Source organism: Cyrtonyx montezumae, unplaced genomic scaffold, assembly GCF_038088225.1.
Source record: "Cyrtonyx montezumae isolate F1298 unplaced genomic scaffold, pur_monq_1.0 scaffold_10, whole genome shotgun sequence".
NCBI classification, from domain to species: domain Eukaryota; kingdom Metazoa; phylum Chordata; class Aves; order Galliformes; family Odontophoridae; genus Cyrtonyx; species Cyrtonyx montezumae.
In genome coordinates this window covers 4098085-4116352 of record NW_027071826.1, presented here as the reverse complement: position 1 = coordinate 4116352, position 18268 = coordinate 4098085, and the positions used below count along the sequence as shown (strand labels likewise).

Genomic DNA, 18268 nt, shown 5'->3' with positions numbered 1-18268 from the left:
CCCTCGCACTGTGCGTGATCTGCAGGGCTTCTTTTGGCCGAGCTTCCCAGAGACACCGCATCCCCACAGCCCTGCCCGGCTGGGAGCACATCTGCAGCCGTGAGGACAGCAGCTCTGCTCCTGCAGGGCAGCCAGATGTGCTCACGGCCGCCAGCTGTGCGGGCACGCGGTGACTCAGCCCGCTCCCATAGGCAACCATTGCGCACACAGAGCCGAGCAGCCGCCGGCTCCCGTGGGTGTGCTGAATCACCCGGCCAGGTGCAGGCCTGCCAGCCCTCACGGGACGTGGGCACAGCTGGAGCCTGGGGGATCATGTGCTCTGGTGACCCCACGTCCTGCCACCACATCCATAACTGCCATCTGTGTTGCTTAAGGGGTGCAAGGGGGAAGAGGCTGAGGGATGCAGCAGAGCCCTGCTGCAGGCGTCCCGCTCTCAAAGCCTCGCACACAACTGGAGCTGTGTCACCAAGCAGGAGCCAGGCACTGGTGGCATGTGGATCTGGTTCCTCAGCAGCGATGGTGAGCACGGAGCCCTGCTTTGCTACGCGTGTTTCTGTGTTTTCCTTCTGCTAAAAACCCCTCTTTTTTCCCCCAAGCCATCGCTGGCTGCCTGGGGAGAGAGAGGTTTCCAAAAGGTGTCGAAACCCAACTTGTGGCCAAGTGCAGGCATGAGCCCAGCTCACATCCAGAGTGCTCACAACCCTGCTGGCTCATAAGGTGCAACAAATTGACCTTTGCAACCCCATAGTGCACAAACCTGTCAGCAAGGGTCAGCAAGGACCCATTGGCACCTATTGCTGCTCCTGTTGGCTCAGGATGGAGGCAGCAGAGAGGCACTGCAGGTGCACCAGGAGCACCAGGAGTTGGTTTGAGGTCATTTTCCTTCCTGCACTCAGCTCAAATTTACCCTGGGGGGTATTTATCATGATAATGCACTCAGTGCAGTAAGGAGTGGGGGGGATTCAAAAGTATGACCATGACATCAAAACCTGGATCTGTGAAGGGAGAGCCACCAGAAACGCTGTGGGTCCTTCTCTCCTCACCCTGCAGTTTGCAGCCCAGGATGGGTCAGGACAGGCAGGGCCCATTGGTGGCCGTGGCACTGGGTGCTGTGTCACCCATCCCCCACTGTCCTGGCTGAGGTCGTATCACCAGAATGATGTGCACCATAATTCTATGTTTGCTGAAGACAACAGGATGTGGCTCCATCAAGGACAAGGTCTCCAGTGCTTTGCTTTCTCTCTGCTGCCCAATTCCCAGGGAATGGGAAGGGCTTTGCAACTCAGCCAGGCTCCTCATGGCAAAGCTTCAACTATTCCCCAGCCAGGCAATGCGGCAGTGCTGGAGGAGCGGGGCCAGCTGGCTCTTCCCAGCTATTTCCCCATGCTCGTGGGCTCAGCAGCCCAGCCCAGAGCACATCCCAGTGCTCCTGCTGCCCCCACATCTTCCACCTCCTGGTGGCACTGGCAGACTCTGGGCGGGATGTGGGAAGCAGGGACACCAAGCTGGGAAATGTAGATACCTGCACCTCATCTCCTTTGTATGATAAGAAATATTTCTCCTGGTCCAGAAGAAAGGGTTTGAATTTCCTCCATTCTTGCTACAGGGTGGTGGTCACTTCCGATGAATTTGGGATGGACAGGCAAGCTGCTGATGGCTGCAGAACATCTCCATCCCCATGGCAAATACCTCCATCCCAGCACTGAACATCTCAATCTCAGTGCTGAACATCTCCACCCCAATGCTGAATATTTCCATCCCATCACTGAACTTCTCAATCTCAGTGCTGAATGTGTCCATCCCATCACTGAATTTCTCTATCCCAGTGTTGAACATCTCCATTCCAACAGTGAACATCTCAAATTCAATGCTGAACATCTCCACCCCACTGTTGAACCTCTCCATCCCAACACTGAACCTCTCCATCCCAATGTTGAACCTCTCCATCCCAACACTTAACATCTTCATCCCAGCACTGAACGTCTCCATCCCAATGCTGAACATCTGCATCCAAACACTGAACATCTCCACTCCACTGCTGAACATCTCCATCCCAGCACTGAATATCTCCATCCCAATTCCAAAGATCTGCATCCCAAAGCTGAACATCTCCATCCCAACGCTGAATATTTCCATCTCCATTTTCTGAAGAACACCCTGCAAGAGTCTGAGACCCTCAGGAAGGATGAGGACCCCTAATGAGAATTGAGACTCCCCCAAAGATGTTCCCTGTGAGAAGGACCACGTGTCAGAAACACATGCCCAGTGCAGGGCCCTGGGTTAAAGCCAAGGCTGTGATGCTCTCTGTTTTCCTCCCTGCTCCTGGCAAAGCTCTGCCCTCCATCAGCCAAGCAATCCTGCCCTGCTCCCGTGCCCTCTCTTTCCAGCAAGACTCCAGCAAATTTGAGCAGGGGGACAGCACAGTTGAGCACAGTGTAAAGCAATGCTTGGAGCAGTGCAGTGCAGCAGCAGGGCCCAAAGCAAACACACCCGTGTGAAAAAATCCCTCCTGGCTTAGCACACCCTTCTGAAAACACAGAGTGACTTGAGAAAAATGTGAGACAACATAAGCTGCTCACCCCGAGAGGGAAAAACAGGGCACAGGAGCCATAAGATGGAGCCTGCAGCCATGTGCCCATTGCAGAGGCTCCTGGGGCCATCACAGTGCCCAAGAAGGGCTGAGCTCCCTTAAGGAGCGATCAGATGATGAATGCGGAGCTGAAATCATCTTACAAAAGGGATGTGCCACACCAGCCCGCTTTGCTCCCTCTCCAAGAGAGGTTATTAATTATAAACGTTGCAAATCTTCGTGATTCATGCTCCTAATTGCAGTGCATCCATCACACACTGGGAAATCATTAAGGGAAAGCAAGGGCTGGAGGCACGGGGCGGTTACGGCCGTTGTTGGTGGGGAGCACGAGCAGGAAAACATCACACGCAGGAGGAAGAGTGGCCCCAGTGCCCCTCTTGTGCAATGGCTTAGCAGAGGGAAGAAGCACTGGGAGGATGCTCAGAGGGGGAAGTGGTCTCCTGAGCAGCCCTGGCTCTCCTGGCACTGGCTGTCCTGTCTTGGGCAGTACTGCCTGCAGGGAAACCTGCAAAGCACAGCCATTCCCAGCAGCCAGATATGCCAAGAAGCATTTTCTCCCTTCTCCAACTTCATCTGCAGCATCTTTGTGCTCTTCAAATCATGCTGGAGAGGTTCAGGTTGGATGCTGGGAAGCATTTTCTCACAGAGGGGTGATGTGCTGGCATAGGGCACCCAGGCAGTGGTGGAGGTGGAGGGGTCCAAGAACCACAGAGATGTGGCACTGGGGAACGTGGGCAGTGGGCATGGTGGGGGTGGGCTTGGCAATCTCAAACCTTTTCCAAGCTCTTTGATTCTGTGATTTCATACCCACCCCATGGACATGGTCCTGCAGTGGGAGTGTGGTACAGCTTGGGACAGCCCCAGGGGACAGAGGGCGGTGATGACGGGCTGGTGTCCATGCCAGGGATGTGGGAACACTGGGCCAAGTGCTGGGAGCCCTGGATGTGGGCTCCCCAGGGCTAACTGAGGGCCATCATGGCCTCGAAGGAGCTGCTCCCATCCCCAGTTGGATGGAAGAGGTCTGGAGGGGAGGAAATCGCAGCCACTCAACAGCAAATAAATGTCCTCTCGTGTATACATCCACTCAGCACGACAAACTCCACCAACCCTCAATGAGCCGTGGGGCCAAAGCTCTGGTAGCACGAAAGTCTGTGGATAAACACAGGCAGAAGCAAACAGCTCTGGAATGGCTTCATGTAAACACAGCCAGTGCTCTTTTCAACTCTGCTCCAAACTCTGTTCGCTTTGAAATATCACATCTGTCCCAGTCAACACCATCCCCTCCTGCCCTTCCCTCCCACCCACGGGGAGATATAACCCCATGCCCAGCACGCTTTGGTAGTGGCACTGGGGAGAGTTAAAAAAAATTATTAAAAAATTAATAATCTTAATAAAAAATAAAAATTAAATTCAGCAGATAGGAAGGTCTGCTGAGAAAATTATGGCTGGAGAGGTTTGTGTGTGGAGGGGCTGTTTATAGTGGGTGGGGGGAGTGAGGCAGCTGAGGATGGACAGTGCTAGTGCATGCTCCTGAGTCTTGTGGAGACAGGGACATGGATGGGGGTGGGATGAGAGTGGGGATGGGAGTGGGGATGGGGACGGGGACGGGGACATGGGTGGGGATGGGATGAGAATAAGGATGGGGATGAGGATAAGGATGGAGATAAGGGTGGGAACAGTGATACAGATGAGGATGGGATGGGGATCAGATGAGAATAGGGGTGGGGGTGGGGTCAGGGACAAGGTCAGGGATGGAGATTGGGATGGGAACAGATATACATGGGGATGGGTTGAGAATTGGGATGGGGGTGGGAATGGGGATGAGGACAGGGAGACAGTAGGAGACAGGATAGGGAAAGGGACAGGGACAGGGATGGTGCTCAGCCAGGCTCCTCTCCATGCAGCACCCTTGGGCTTGCAGAGCTCTGTGCCTGCAGCAGGAGCCACCCCAGCCCACGCACACCAGTGGCAGCTGTATCAGTGGCTGCATCAGGTGGAGCCCTTGTCATCCTTCTGGGCACTCCCAAATGGATTCAGGCTGTGGGAGGGCCATGGGAGTGCGAAGAATCACAATGCCTTGTTAATCTCCATTCTTGCTCAGCATCCCTGCTCTCCACCTCCATCTCTGCATCCTGTGGCTTGGCGTGGTGACTGCTGCACGATCCGGAACACGAAGTGGAGAAACAAACTTCTTTCACTTTTTAGGAGTTCTTCTTCCAGCCACGAGCAGCCAGCTCCTGCAGATGAAGCACAGCACCAGCAGGGAGGGCGGGGGCAGCTCCCCAGGCCCAAGCTGTGCTCAGATTTATGGTCTGCCATAGCACTCTCTGTGCCGCATGTGACCAGCTCTGAAATCCCAGGACCTTTGCTCTCCATCTGCCACAAGCCTGGCTCCTGAGGTTGTTATAATAGGGGTCAAAGCCCAATAAAAGGGGTTTGAGGGAGAGGTTGTAACATGTGGGCAGAGCAGGGAGCAGTAGGTCGCAGTCAGCCATGGCTTGTAACATTTATGGTCTGTCCAGAGCCAGATGCTTGACATTAGTTTGACACTACTGAGGTTCTTGTTTTTGAAGACTCTGATTGCTTTGGGAACCGCAGCGGCGCTGACAGATCTACAGCATTTCCCCCTGGGCCGCATGGCTTGGGTGGATGCAGATGTTTCCACAATTCAGAGAAATCAACTTAAAAAAGAGCAGTTGGGCACGTGAGACCCATGCTGAAACGCCCTTCCCTTCCCTTCCCTTCCCTTCCCTTCCCTTCCCTTCCCTTCCCTTCCCTTCCCTTCCCTTCCCTTCCCTTCCCTTCCCTTCCCTTCCCTTCCCTTCCCTTCCCTTCCCTTCCCTTCCCTTCCCTTCCCTTCCCTTCCCTTCCCTTCCCTTCCCCTCCCTTCCCTTCCCTTCCCATTGCTCAGTGGGTACAAGGGAAACCCGGTGACAATTTTAGGCTGTCAGTCACATGGGTACCGAAGCGCATCCACAACACAGCCCGGCTGGGACAGCTCTCACTGCTGTGTGTTCCCATCCATAGAAAAGCCATTTATCTCCATTTGAGATACAAAGAGGGACGGTGGAGAAATTCAATGATCACACACATCATCTGGATGCTCTTAAAGGAGAGGATTTTCTCCAGGGGAGAGAGCCAAGGCCGTGCGGGCCCGCTGCATGCACACATCCCCAGAGCAAACAAACACGGATGTTTTAGGGCTTGCCCTCATGCTGCTAGCTATATTTTTAGCTCCCAGACCTCGCTGGGTCTGTACAAATGTCTCGTGGTGTTTTCACTCTGCTGCAGCTCATCCCCACGCTCTCCAGCTCTTCCAAACTCATTGGGCATCCCAGTGATTCCCACCATGGAGCATCCCCCGGGTGCTCCCCATGCAGACAGAATGTCCCCATCCCTCCTCATGTACGTGCCTTTGTGCTTGAATGAAGTCGGACTCTGCTCACGAGTAATGGCTATGGGATGAGAGATGATGGCCTCAAGTTTGCCAGGGGAGAGCCGGGGAGGATTTCTTCTCTGAAAGAGTGGCACAGCTGTCCAGGGAGTTATGGGGTCACTGTCCCTGGAAATGCTCAAGAAAAGTGTATATGTGGCACTGAGGGACGTGGGCTGTGGGTATGGGGGGGTGGACTGGGGTTGGGGATCCTAATTAGAGGTCTTCTCCAGTCTTAATAATTCTATGATTCTACCATCTGGGCCAGCACAGGAACCTTCTCCGTGCAGGACCCAACGCCAGCCCCAGGACCCACTCCTTCCCCAGTTTGCCCTCTGCTGTGGCTGCAGGAGGGTGGAGCCAGGCATGGAGCTGAGCCTCTCCCTCCCACATTCCTCCCCCATGCATCAGCTCCTGGAGCCGTGGCCAGGTGTGGGGTGGGACAGAGAACCTGGAAGTCCCCGAGCAGCCAACGTGCAGTGGGAACTGGGGGCGGCTTCACCCGCTGCCGAAAGTCCAGGATGTGAAATATGTACATAATGGGATCACATTATATTGTATATATTATCGTATATATTTCTCAATAAATGACACAGATATATCATTTGTAGATTACAGATGAGGCCCTGGGCAGCTTGAGCTGCTGGGGGGCAGGGGTTGGGGCTGGGGAGCTGTGTGGTCCTTTCCAACCCAACAGTGCTGTTATCCTATGGCATCCTCACAACCCTGACCAGAAATGCTCCAAAACGAGCCAGAAACCAAGAGAAAAGAAGCAAATAAGAGGGACAGAGATAAGAAACCCTTAAGGGAAGGACACAGATAACAACATGACACTTGGGTGCATTGCATTTCAGCAAAGCAGATGCTGATTGAGTTGACGAGGGTTGAATTAATTTGGGTATTTTAATAGCTCCTGCTTGATGCTAATGAAAGCGACGTTTTGTGCAGGCTCATGGCTCAGGATGCAGTTCATCTTGGCCTTGCAGAGCTCTCATTTAGGAGCTTTTCTGGTTTGATAGAAAGAGCTGGACCAGCTGCCCCTTTGGCTTCTTGCACTCCAGGAGCATCAGTGGCTGGCTGGGGACAGCACTGAGATGTATCCAAAGCGGATGGCAGCAGGATGGGCACTGGGAGGTTATCTCCAGCCCTGCACATCCCACTGAGGAGCCAGAAGGGATTTGATTTAGTAGTTGGGTAGGGATAGTGATAGGAGGATGGTTGGACTAGATGATCTTGTAGGTCCTTTCCAACCTTATGAACCTATGAACCTATGAGAAAGCTCTCTGACAACATGCAAGCAGCAATCAGTGGTCAGCAGCCAAGCTGTTGGCTAGATCTTGTGGTATGCACAGAACTGTCCCTTCTTGTACCATTCCATCCCACTCCACCTCATCCCATCCCATCCCATCCCATCCCATCCCATCCCATCCCATCCCATCCCATCTCATCCCACCCCATCCCATTGGTCCCTATGGATGGCCGCAGTCATATTCCCTTGCCACCACACACCCAGTGGGATGTGGCCCCTCTATTTCCAACGGGGTTTTTCCACCCTTCCCACACCAGCCAGCCTTCCCCGCTGGTTTAGGGTTAGGCAACTTGTCCCGAAATTCCACCGTGAGCCACCGTGTCGTGACCAAATAAAGCACAAGAGCTCCTGGCTGTACCCAAAGTATGTTTTGGCTCATTTTCAAGCACTCTCTGGAACGCAAAGGGCCCAGAAAGTGCTGTGCTGCAGCTGCAGGCAAAGAAGTGGGGTGGGTGATGAGGAGCAGCCTTCTCCAGAACCCACCCCAGCCCTCCAGCCATCCCCTGCTGCAGGATTGCCAGAAAAGCCATCGGCGGGGCTTGAGCAATCGCATCCCATGCTGACATCTGCCCACACGCGCTTCGGAGGCCAGTAAACTTCCTGTGGATGTTGGCTGGCTGACAAGAGTGACATAAATTCTGCCCTTTTTTTAGAGGTTGTTGTTTTGTTTTTTTTTTTTCCCCTCCCTATTTGTGTTGATGTTAAAACAGGTAGGTGCTCTGCCCCTGGCTTTAGACACAGCAGTTCTGGGGTGACAGAACCTGTTCCCTCTGGGTTCCATTCCTGCAGTTCAGGGGCGATGCTGAGGTTCCCCACACCCCTACAAGGCTTGGGTTGCTCTCACCATCCATGATGCATGGGATGCTCTCACAATCTATGATGTTCTTACGGTCTACGATGCTCCACAGGTTGCTCTCCTGATCTGTAATGCCATGAGCAGATCGATGTCCTCAGCACAAAACCACACACATCTCCTTCCAGTGACATTTATTACATGGGTTTTACATTGATGCCATATAGGAGAACTCCACATCTTTTCCTGTTTGGGCTTTTTTGGGGGGCAGAGCTCCCCAACAGGAAGGCCACACCATCTGCAATAGCACAAAGACATCGCTTTGGTGGGACACTGCACCATCCCAATGGTGGTGGGGACACTGGGACGAGTGCCACCAGGCAAGTCCCCATGGGAAGGACTGTGGGGATGAGATGTTCTCCTCCATGCTGACACCAAACCCAAAGCCCTGGGCAGGGCAAAACAGACAAGAAAAGTTCTTTGTACAAAGGGAATATGGGAGAGGCCACGTCGCCACAGTGGCCATTGATGCTGGGCTGGCACCAACCAGAGCCCGACATTGCCAGGAGCAGGACAGACACAGACACAGACACAGACACACGGAGCTACAGCTGATACAGTGCATTTCCTTGGGCAGAGGACAGAGGGGAAAGGAAGAAGTGGGGCCAACCTTCTCCCTCTGCCACCTCCTCTCCTGCCCATCCCTGTTGAGCTGGGTGCTGGCGGGGGACCCACACCCGCGCCCGCACTTCTCCATCATCCTGAGATGGAGATCCTCAATAGCATCCCCACCACAGCCCTTCAACTCGGCCCAACCCATGCGTGGTGCTCCAGTCCCATCCCACCAAGGTCACCTTCCAGCCACGTTGGCTTGGCGTGGCACCGGCTGCAGCCCCATCCCACCCTACGGCAGCAGTGACGTCCCTTTTGGAGCCATGACACAGAGCCCACCCCAAGTGAGCCCAGCCCGGTGGCTGCCTCCGTCTGCACCTACTGCCCTCCAGGCTCCAGCTTTGTTTTGGCAGGGGTCGAGCTCTGTGCATCCTGGCTGCCGGGGGACAGCTGGCAGCACAGCACAGAGCGCAGGACCCGCAGCACCGGCGGCCGCAGGATGGCGAAGACCCAGGGGTCGACGATGGGGTTGATGGAGAGGAAGCGCAGTGCCAGCAGGTCCCAGCTGTGGTTCTCGCTCTGGCTGAACGTGTTGACGTAGGCACAGATCTGCAAAAGGCAACGGGGGAGTGTGACGGGGGTCTGGTGGCCGCGGAGCCGACTGCCGGGCAGGTGGTGTTGCTTCTCAAGCAACGATGGGGAAATGAGTGCTGGCACAGCACACGGTCTGCTTCCACCACCTTAAACGAATTTCCTGCTAATAAAAACCAGCTCTGCGTTCTCGTTTTCGTATGCTTCGCTTAGCCCTAACACAATTAACCCAGCGGCTGCTCAAGGAAGCAGTGAGCAGTGGACAAATCTCAGTGAGAAAAGCACGGGATGAAGGCACGGGACGGAGAGGTCCCGGAGTGCATGTCCGCCCCGGCACGGTGCGCCCTGACGTGTGCCGACTCATAGCAGCTTATGGAGCTTCCTGGAAGGGTGACTCAGCATGCCTTACTCACACGGGGCCATCGCCTCCCCCTCGCTCCAGCACATGAGGGATGCTTGGTTCTGGGGGCCATGGGGTGCGAGCATCCCTCCTGTGGGTCGGATTCATTGGGTACTGCACAGGGTCAGTGCCTGCACGGTGCTGCCAGGCTCGGGGCATTTTGGGAGGAAGGTTTGGTGGCTCTGTGGTGAGGTAACCTTAAGGTTCATGTGTCAGGGAAGCCCATCAGAGTGGCTGAGAAGAGAAAGTGTCACTTTGCTTGGTTTGAGAAGCTGCCAATACGCAGCCTCAATGCAACCCATGCGGGAGTCAGACAGTGGGAAAGGAAAAGCCACCGCGTTTCTGGGCACGGCCGACAAGTGCCATGGGATCCTCATTGGCTGCACTTTCCCACCCGTTGGCCCTAAGCAGACCCTGGCGTCCCACTCCCCGAGGACCACAGCATCCCAACCCCGTGGAGCACGTGGGCCCGTGGATGGGAGATCTCAGGATGCTGAGCCTGGTTCCTGGGATGCTCATGAGCTCCCAGCTGACACTGTTTTGTCTTTTCTCTCTCTCAAAACCCAGACAGCCTGGCTGGGCTGCAGGCTGTGGTTATGTTCTCTTCCCCCGGGACTCTTCCTTCTGTGAGTGCAAAGGGAAGGTGGCGTCCGTCTGAGCCCACGAGCACAAAATTAGTGCTGGCAGCATGCCTAACCCTAGCAGGGCTTGCTCCTAACAGGAGAAAAACAAGGGCAAAATCTGCTCCCATCGCCATGGGCTCACACAGGTGGGCGCTGGAGATGATGGGGAGAGCACGGTGCTACTGGGGAAACAACCTGGGGGATGGAAAGCAGCCCTGGAAGTGGGGAGCATGGCACAGAATCTGCTTATGCAGTGTTGATATGTGAGATCCTCATCCAGACCAGCACAGTGATGTCTTCCTCATCCTCACCCTTAACCCCAACCCCATCCCCACCCCCATCCCCAAACCCAACCCCAACCTCATCCTCATTCCCAACCGATTGCCATCCTCAACTCCATCCCCGTCGTGATGCCCACCCCCAACCCCATCCCTATCCCCATCTTCTCACATCCATTTGGTCCAAGAGACACTGGTGTGCCTCTGCAGGGTGGGAGGGCACTGCTGCCACCTGCTCATCCCGCCTCTGGTGCTGAGAATCCCTCGTTTCCCACACATGTTGCAGACTGACAAGAATTTGGGGTCTCCCAACTTTGGGGAGAAATGTTGATCTCAGCCTTTAAATTTGGGGCAGTGGCGTAGAGTGTTGCCCAAAGAGCTGTGGGTGCTCCATCCCTGGAGGTGCCCGAGGCCATGGATGGGGCCCTGGGCATCCTGAGCTGGGGGGCACCCATCCCACAGCGCGGGCTGGAAGTGGATGGCCTTTGAAGTCCCTTCCAACCCAACCACTCTACGATTCCACGATTCTACGAGCCCGTGATGCTACGAACCGGAGAGGGGAGGTGGCACTCACCGTGAAGGGCAAGGAGCAGATGACGAAGGTGATGGTCATGATGGAGAGGAGCAGGAGGTGGTCGATCTCCTCGGCCATGGAGAAGATGCTTCGGCCGCAGCCCCCCGCCACCCGCGGCTGCTCCAGCGTGGCCAGCCGGCGCGTCCTCTGCCCGCGGCGATGCATGCGGGCCAGGTTGGCGATGACGCTCAGGTTGCACAGCAGCACCGAGAGGATGAGGAAGAGGAGCAAAGTGGCGTAGAGCAACGAGAAGGTGATGTGCAAACCGGCCGCCTTGTGCCGCCCGTCGTCCATGCGCATCTGGATGAAGCACCATGTGCCGGGGCAGTACTGCACGTAGCGCCCAAAGCCCAGCAACGGCAAGGAGCAGAAGGCAGCTGAGAAAGTGTAGACAGCTGGGAGGGCCACCAGGCCGGCACGGGGGCTGAGGAAACGCTCGTAGAAGTAGGGCCACCCCAGGGCCAGGCAGCGCTCCAGAGCCATGGCGAAGAGGACGAGCATGGTGGCGAGGCCGAAGAAACTCATGGCGAAGCCGAAGTAGAGGCAGATGTGCCCTCCCCGCCCCAGGGCGTTCAGCGTCAGGTTGCGATGGTAAGAGGCCAGCACGAAGGGGCTGACGGAGCAGGTGCCCAGCAGGTCGGTGACCACCAGGGCCAGCACCAGGACGTGGAACAGGGACGGCGGGCGGGCGCGGGGCGGGCGGCGGCAGCGCAGCAGCAGCCCCAGGGCGAGCAGGTTGCCCAGCAGCCCCGCCGAGAACATCAGAGCGCTGACCAGCGGCCGAGCTCCGGCCGCCAGCGTCTCGCCGTGCCCGCACTGCTCCCGGCCCGTCCCGTTCATCCCTCCGCCGCCGCCCGAATGCCGTCGCCGCCCGCCCGCCGCCCGCAACGCCCCGCCCCGCTCCGCCCCGGGGCCGGGCCCGGCTCCGAGGGGTCTGCGCACCCGGGGGGCGGCGGGGAAGGGGTGTGCGGGGCGGGAGGGGCAGCCCGGGATGGGGCTCCGGCGATGGGCTGGGAGCGTGGGGACCCGGGCAGCCCCGGTGCCGGTCGGGGAGCCCCGACGTACGGCGCATCCCCATGCCGGGCTGGGAGCCCCGACGCGCGGCACATCCCGGTGCTGAGCGTGGCTCCTCCGCTGCCGGAGAGTCCCGGTGCCGGTCTGGGAGCATCGGGACACGGCGAACCCTAATGCTGATCTGGGAACCCTGAGCTCGCAAGGAGCGGCTGTGCTCATTTAGGAGCCCAGGCACGCCGCGGTCCGCAGCGCCTGCACCAGTGCGGGAGCCCCAGTGCCGATCTGGGAGCCGTGACACTACTCAGTGTGGGGTTTGGAGCCTCAAGGCACAGCGCACACTGATGCTGATGTGGGAACCTTGGTGCACGGTACATCCTGGAACCAATTTGGGAGCCCCTGGCTCGCAGTTGTGTTGTCACCATGAGATCCAGTGCTGATTCAGGAGCCCCGGGCTCGTGGTGAGCCACAGTGACGATCTGGGAGCCCTGATACACGGCACACACAGATGCTGATTGGAGATCCACAATGCACACAGCACATCCCGGTGCTGATTTGGGAGCATGGGAACGCGGTGAGCCCCAGTGCTGATTTGGGAACTCTGGGCTCATTGCCAATCCCAGTGCTGATGGAGGAGCACCAGGCTCACAGCAAGCACCAGTTCTGGTGCCCTCGCAGGAGCCCCATGCACAGGGAGATCTAATGCTGATCTGGGAGCACACGGCTCATAACAAGCCCTGATGCTGATTTTGGGAGCCCCATACTTGTCACAGCGAGCCTTGTTGTTGTTTGGGAGCCCCGGGCTCGTGGTGAGCCCCAGTGCTGATCTGGGAGTCCCAGGCTCGTGGCAGGAGCCCCGATGTGTGCGGGGTACCAGTGCTGATTTAGAAGCAGACACCAAACCCCAGTGCCAGCCCAAGGTGTGGGGTGGCCTGTGGGAAAGCCCCAGCTGTGAAGATGGGACCCCAAAGCCCAAAACCATGTGGGCACCAAAGCCCACGCGGGTCCTGAAAGAAAAAGAAAGCCAGGGTTGGGCTGAGCACTGCTGGAGGGACCTTGTGGGGAACAGCCAAACCTCTCCCCACCTCGGGATGGAAACAAAGGACCTCTGAGATCCCTTCCAACTCAACCCATTCTGTGATGGGTTGGGTTGGGTTGGATGGGGCCCAGGGCATCCTGATCTGCTGGGGAGCACCCAGCCCATGGCAGAGGTGGGGCCAGGAGGGCTTGGGGGTCCCATCCAACCCAACCACGCTCTGATCCTACGTTCCTAAGGTTCTTGGAACCACTAGCCATGGATCCAGCCCAAGCAGGACTCGGGCACGCCCCTAACCCCATACCCGAGTGGCCATTGGTGCCCAGAACCCAATGGTGCTGACCAGCTTCCCCCCAGGCATGCCACTTTCTGCCACATGCATCTACATCGCTGTATTTTTCGAGTTCCCTTCGATAACAGGAACTTCATCAAGGAAATAAGCTCAAAGTCGAACCCCAGCTCCAGCTGAGCTGCAGTTTCGAGCTCCTCCACCAGCGGCTGCCTCTGATGGGCTGTGTTTGCACTGCGGGAATATCGCTGGGCTCATCGGCTGACTGGCTGAGCTCCGCAGCGGGAACGCACCGCGCGGTGGTACAGTCTGTCCTTCCAGGCACGTGGGGAGCAGCTGAAAAATGCAACGGGATGGGGCAGAGCACGCTGCTGGGAAATGAGCTTTGGCACACGGCGTGGGCTGGGAGGGATGGAACAGGCTCAGCAGTGGGGCACGGGGCCGGCGGGGATGGATGGGGCCGGCGGGGATGCGGTGAGCACAGCAGTGCTGCCACAGGTCACCTCTATGGTTTTCTTCTGTGGGTTTCTTCTTCCAGAAGTAATATCGGTTTGGCAACGAGAAGTAAATACCACGAGAGAGCTGGCAGGGCACGGCTGCACCTTGCAGGGCTGGATAAACACAGGAAGGAGTATGGCCCCGTCTGCTCCAAGGACGCCGTCATTTTTTGTCCTCAACTTGTTGCTGGTGGCAGCACCCAGAGGGGAAATGGGGCTCTCACTGGGACGATGGTTTGCTCGCACGCTGCAGCGCTGAGTGATCCGTCCTGGGCTCTGTTTTTTCTCTCCATCGCCGCTCTTATGAATGGGCTCATCATAAATACCAAATTAAAATCGTAACCGTGAGACGGGCACCGTCTGAGCAGTACAAACACAGCACCAGCACTGGGGGCACCTCGAGCCCTGAGCTCGGGTGGGGTTGGGATGGGGCACCCATCCTGAGCCCTGCAGCGCCACGGGGACATCCTTCCAACAACCCGGGGACAGCTCAGGGACAACTTGGGGTCACCCTGAGTACAGCTTGGGGTCCCCCTGGGTACAGCCCAGGGACAACCTGGGGACACCCTGGGTAAAGCTCAGGGACAACTTGGGGTCAGCCTGGGCACATCTTGGGGACATCTTGAGGGCACCCTGGGTAAAGCCCAGGGACACTCTGGGTACATCTTGGGGACACCTTGGGTAAATCTCGGGGATAACCTGGGGACACCCCAGGGACAGCTCCCAGGGATAATCCATAGACACAAGGCGATGGCACAGGGCTCCGAACCACCTTTATTCGGCGCTGGGGTGGCACACGTCCCTCCTCCCAGCACGTCCCCGCCGCCCCACGGCACTGCCCCACGGCACAGCACCGCCCCAAAGCCACGCACCGACGACCCCTACGCGCTCCCCCAGCGCCGGGCGCTGTCCACACCTCACAAAGTGCTGCTGCACGGCAGCGTTCACAGTTATCCAGCACCCCCCCGGGGCTCCTCTCCTCCCTGGGGATGGGGCACACCGCTGCCCGCTCTCCATCACCGTCCGGGCGCTGTCACCCGTGAGTCCACTCCTGGCTCCCCCAGCTCCTCCAGCGCTGCGCTCAGGGGAAGACGAGCTGTGGGGCACCCGGTCCACGCCAGCCCAGGGGACAGAACTGCCCGTCCCCCCCCGGCCCCGTGTCCCTCAGCGTGGCCCGGCGGGAGCCCAGGCGGTGGCACAGGCGACGCACAAAGAGGCGGAAGACGGAGGTGCGGAAGATGATGAAGACCCACGGGTCCACGATGGAGTTGACGGAGAGGAAGCGCAGCGCGCTGAGGTCGGCGTCCTCATTGAAGTCAGCGGCGAATGCCCCCACGTAGGCACGGATCTGGGAAGAGTAAAGCAAATGTAAGAGATGCAGCCGTCCTGGGGACAGCCTGGGGACAGTTTGGAGGCGGTCTGGGGACAACTTGGAAACAGCCCAGGGATAGTGTGGGGATACCCCCAGAGCAGACTGGCGACGACTTGGGAACATTCTGGGGATGGCTTGGGGACGCTCTGGGGACACCCTGTGGACGATCTGAGGACAGCTTGTGGACATCCCAGGGACAGCTTGGGAACAATTGGACGCAGCTCAGGAGCACCCGGTGGACACCTCAGGGACAGCCTGGAGACATCCCGGAGAGAGCCTGGGGACAGCTCAGGTATAACTTGGGGACATCCCAAAGGACACCCTGGGGACACCCTGGGCCCATCCCACCTGTGGGACATCCATACCCCCATGAAATAACGAAGGGAAATATTTGGGGAGTGCTTTCCCCAGGTGTGGTTCAAAGGGGCACAGTTCCTCCGGGATGGGGGCAGTGGGGGGGTCATCGATGGGACTCACACAGCGACCCCCCCCCGGGGATGAACAAAGCAGGGGGAGGTATTTCAAGGGGTGAAAGCAATGAAGTGAGCTCCCCAACATGTCTGGGATGGGGTGAGGGTGATGGGGGGGGGGGGGTGTTAAAAAGGGGCTAAAGCAGTGACTAGACTGCCCAGGGAGGGGGTGGTGGTGGTGGCAATGGGACAACCTGACCTCCCCCTCCAAAAAGAGGTGATGGTGATGGGAGGGTTATTCCAAAGTGGTTAAAGTTATGACTTGACCCCCCCTTGGCATCTCTGGGGTAAGGCAGAGGGGGTCTTGGGGCGGGGGGGGGGTGAGGGGGGAGGGAGGAAGTGGTGGTGGGGTTTTGTTCTGTTGAAGTTAAAGCACTAAATAAGTGTATGGGACAGAAGGTGGTGCTGGGGATTTTCAGATGGGATGGGGTGGGAGGAGGGGGGTGGCTACACAACAGCCTGACCCTCTAGGATGGGATGGTGGAATGGGGGGATTGTTCCAAGGGGGTTAAGGTAAGGACCTGACTCCCTCCAACAACTCTGGGATGGGGTGAGGATGATGGTGGGGGTTGGGGGGAGGGGGTCATTAAAAGTGTTTGAAGCAATGTGTGGACCCCCTGCCTTGGCACCAACAGGACAGTGGAGGGGGGGGATTATTCCAAGAGGATAAAGCAATAACCTAACGTTTTGGGACATGGTGACAGGGGAGTGGGGGGGGGGGAGGGGGCACTAAAGCAAGGAACCCCCCTCGACACCTTGAGGCTTTGCGGTGCTGGGGGACAAAGCAGTGGCACGATCCCCTCTTCCCCAGGCACCGAGCTATGCCAAAGCGCGGGGACACAGTGCGACCCCCTGCAGCAAGTGGGGACGGGGCTGTGCCAAGGGAGGGGGACAGCTTATAGGTGTTGTGGGAGGGGGGGGAGGAAGGGCAGGAGGGTGAACCCGAGCGGGGTTACACATCTGTGGGGCACAGCCGCGCCGGGGCAATCGCAGTAATGTAGCAGAGGTCCGGCGGGGGGGGGGGGACGACGACGACGACGACACATGCGGGGTACTCACGATGAGCGGCAGCGAGCAGACGGTGAAGAGCGCAGTCATGAGCCCCAGCAGCACCAGGTGGTCGAGCTCCTCCATGCGCGGCGCGGCCGGGCCGGGGGGTTGCCCTCCTCGCCGGGGCTGCCTGCGGGCCATGCCGTACAGCTGCCGCATGCTGCACACGTTGCACGCCGCGATGGCCAGCACCAGCACGCCCAGCACGCTGGCGTACAGCACCGAGAAGCCGAGCTGCGTCGGCCCTCCGCCCGCCATGCGGATGAAGCACCACGTCCCGGGGCAGTACTGCATGGGAGCGCCGAAGCCGAGCAGCGGCAGCGCGCAGAACAGCGCGCACAGCGTCGCTCCCAACGCGCACAGCATCGCTCCCCGACGCCGGGTGACGTGCCGCCGGTAGAAGTACGGGTGGCCCAGCGACAGCCAGCACTCGGTGGCCATGGCCAGCAGCAGCAGGGTGGGGGCCAGCCCGAAGAACGCCATCAGGAAGGCGAAGAGCCGGCACAACGCTCCCGGCTCGCCGTCCCCGCGCCCGCCCGCTCCCAGCTCGCTCAGGCTGCGGTTGTAGGCGTACGCGGCCAGCACGATGGGGCTGAGCAGGCACTTGCCCAGCAGGTCGGTGACCGCCAGCCCGCTCACCAGCACGTAGAAGGCGGAGACCCGCGGAGCGCGGCCGGCGGCGGAACGGGAGCGCCGTCGGTGCTGCCCTAAGAGGAGCAATGCCAGCACGTTGCCCAGCAGGCCGGCGGCGAACAGAGCCGAGCTGGGCACCACCGACTGCCCGCTGGAGATGAAGCGGCTCTCCCGGCAGCGGTACCCATCGGTCGCCATCCGCCCGCTGTGCGGCACCGCCGCGCGGAACGCCCCGGGAGGAGCGACGGGAGGGGACGGGGAGCGGGGCGGGCACTGCGTGCACCCGACGGGGGGGGGGAGGGGGGGGATAGAGCAGGGGACGGGGTCGGGGCAGCGGTGTAGGATCCCGAGCTGGGGGAGAGGGGCGAGGATCGCAGAGTCGTGCCGCTTAAGGCTGAGGTCTCGGGGGTGTGGGGTGGAGGGCAGGGGTTGAGTGGTTAAGGGGGAGGGGAGGTGGGTCCCGGGGGTTATAGGGTGAAGGGGGGCAGGGCTGACCTTCTGGAGGGGTTATGGGGTGAAGGACATGGGCTGCATTCTAGGGGGGGTTCTAGGGAAGGGGGTAGAGATGAGTCCCGAGGTGGGGGGGGGTTATGGGGTATAGGAGCTGAGTCCCGTTGGAGTTGTGGGTAAAGAATTGGGGCTGAGCTCCTTGGTGGTTTATAGGGAAGAGGACAGGGGTTGTGTTCCTGGGAGATTACGGGTAAGGA

General features: G+C 58.6%; 2 protein-coding genes across 2 annotated transcripts; both read right to left on the bottom strand.

Annotated features, from left to right (window-relative positions):
• Positions 1–8933: 8933 nt before the first annotated feature.
• PTGER2 (prostaglandin E receptor 2) lies at positions 8934–12043 on the bottom strand. The gene is made up of 2 exons (XM_065755663.1): positions 11204–12043; positions 8934–9346 (listed from the first exon to the last, which is right to left on the bottom strand). Exons 1-2 carry the CDS (start codon positions 12041–12043, stop codon positions 9116–9118), a joined length of 1071 nt encoding a protein of 356 aa, XP_065611735.1. The 3' UTR covers positions 8934–9115.
• Positions 12044–14787: 2744 nt separating this feature from the next.
• Positions 14788–17759, bottom strand: LOC136060860 (prostaglandin D2 receptor-like). The gene is made up of 2 exons (XM_065755662.1): positions 16938–17759; positions 14788–15384 (listed from the first exon to the last, which is right to left on the bottom strand). Exons 1-2 carry the CDS (start codon positions 17757–17759, stop codon positions 15118–15120), a joined length of 1089 nt encoding a protein of 362 aa, XP_065611734.1. The 3' UTR covers positions 14788–15117.
• Between the last annotated feature and the right edge of the window lie 509 nt (positions 17760–18268).

Excerpts from the sequence above, each read along its gene's own strand:
- LOC136060860 (XM_065755662.1), bottom strand. The coding sequence starts at position 17,759 with ATGGCGACCGATGGGTACCGCTGCCGGGAGAGCCGCTTCATCTCCAGC. Across the intron at positions 15,385-16,937 it reads TCTGCTCGCTGCCGCTCATC|ATCCGTGCCTACGTGGGGGC; the intron begins GTGAGTACCCCG and ends TACTCTTCCCAG.
- PTGER2 (XM_065755663.1), bottom strand. The coding sequence starts at position 12,043 with ATGAACGGGACGGGCCGGGAGCAGTGCGGGCACGGCGAGACGCTGGCG. Across the intron at positions 9,347-11,203 it reads TCTGCTCCTTGCCCTTCACG|ATCTGTGCCTACGTCAACAC; the intron begins GTGAGTGCCACC and ends TGCCTTTTGCAG.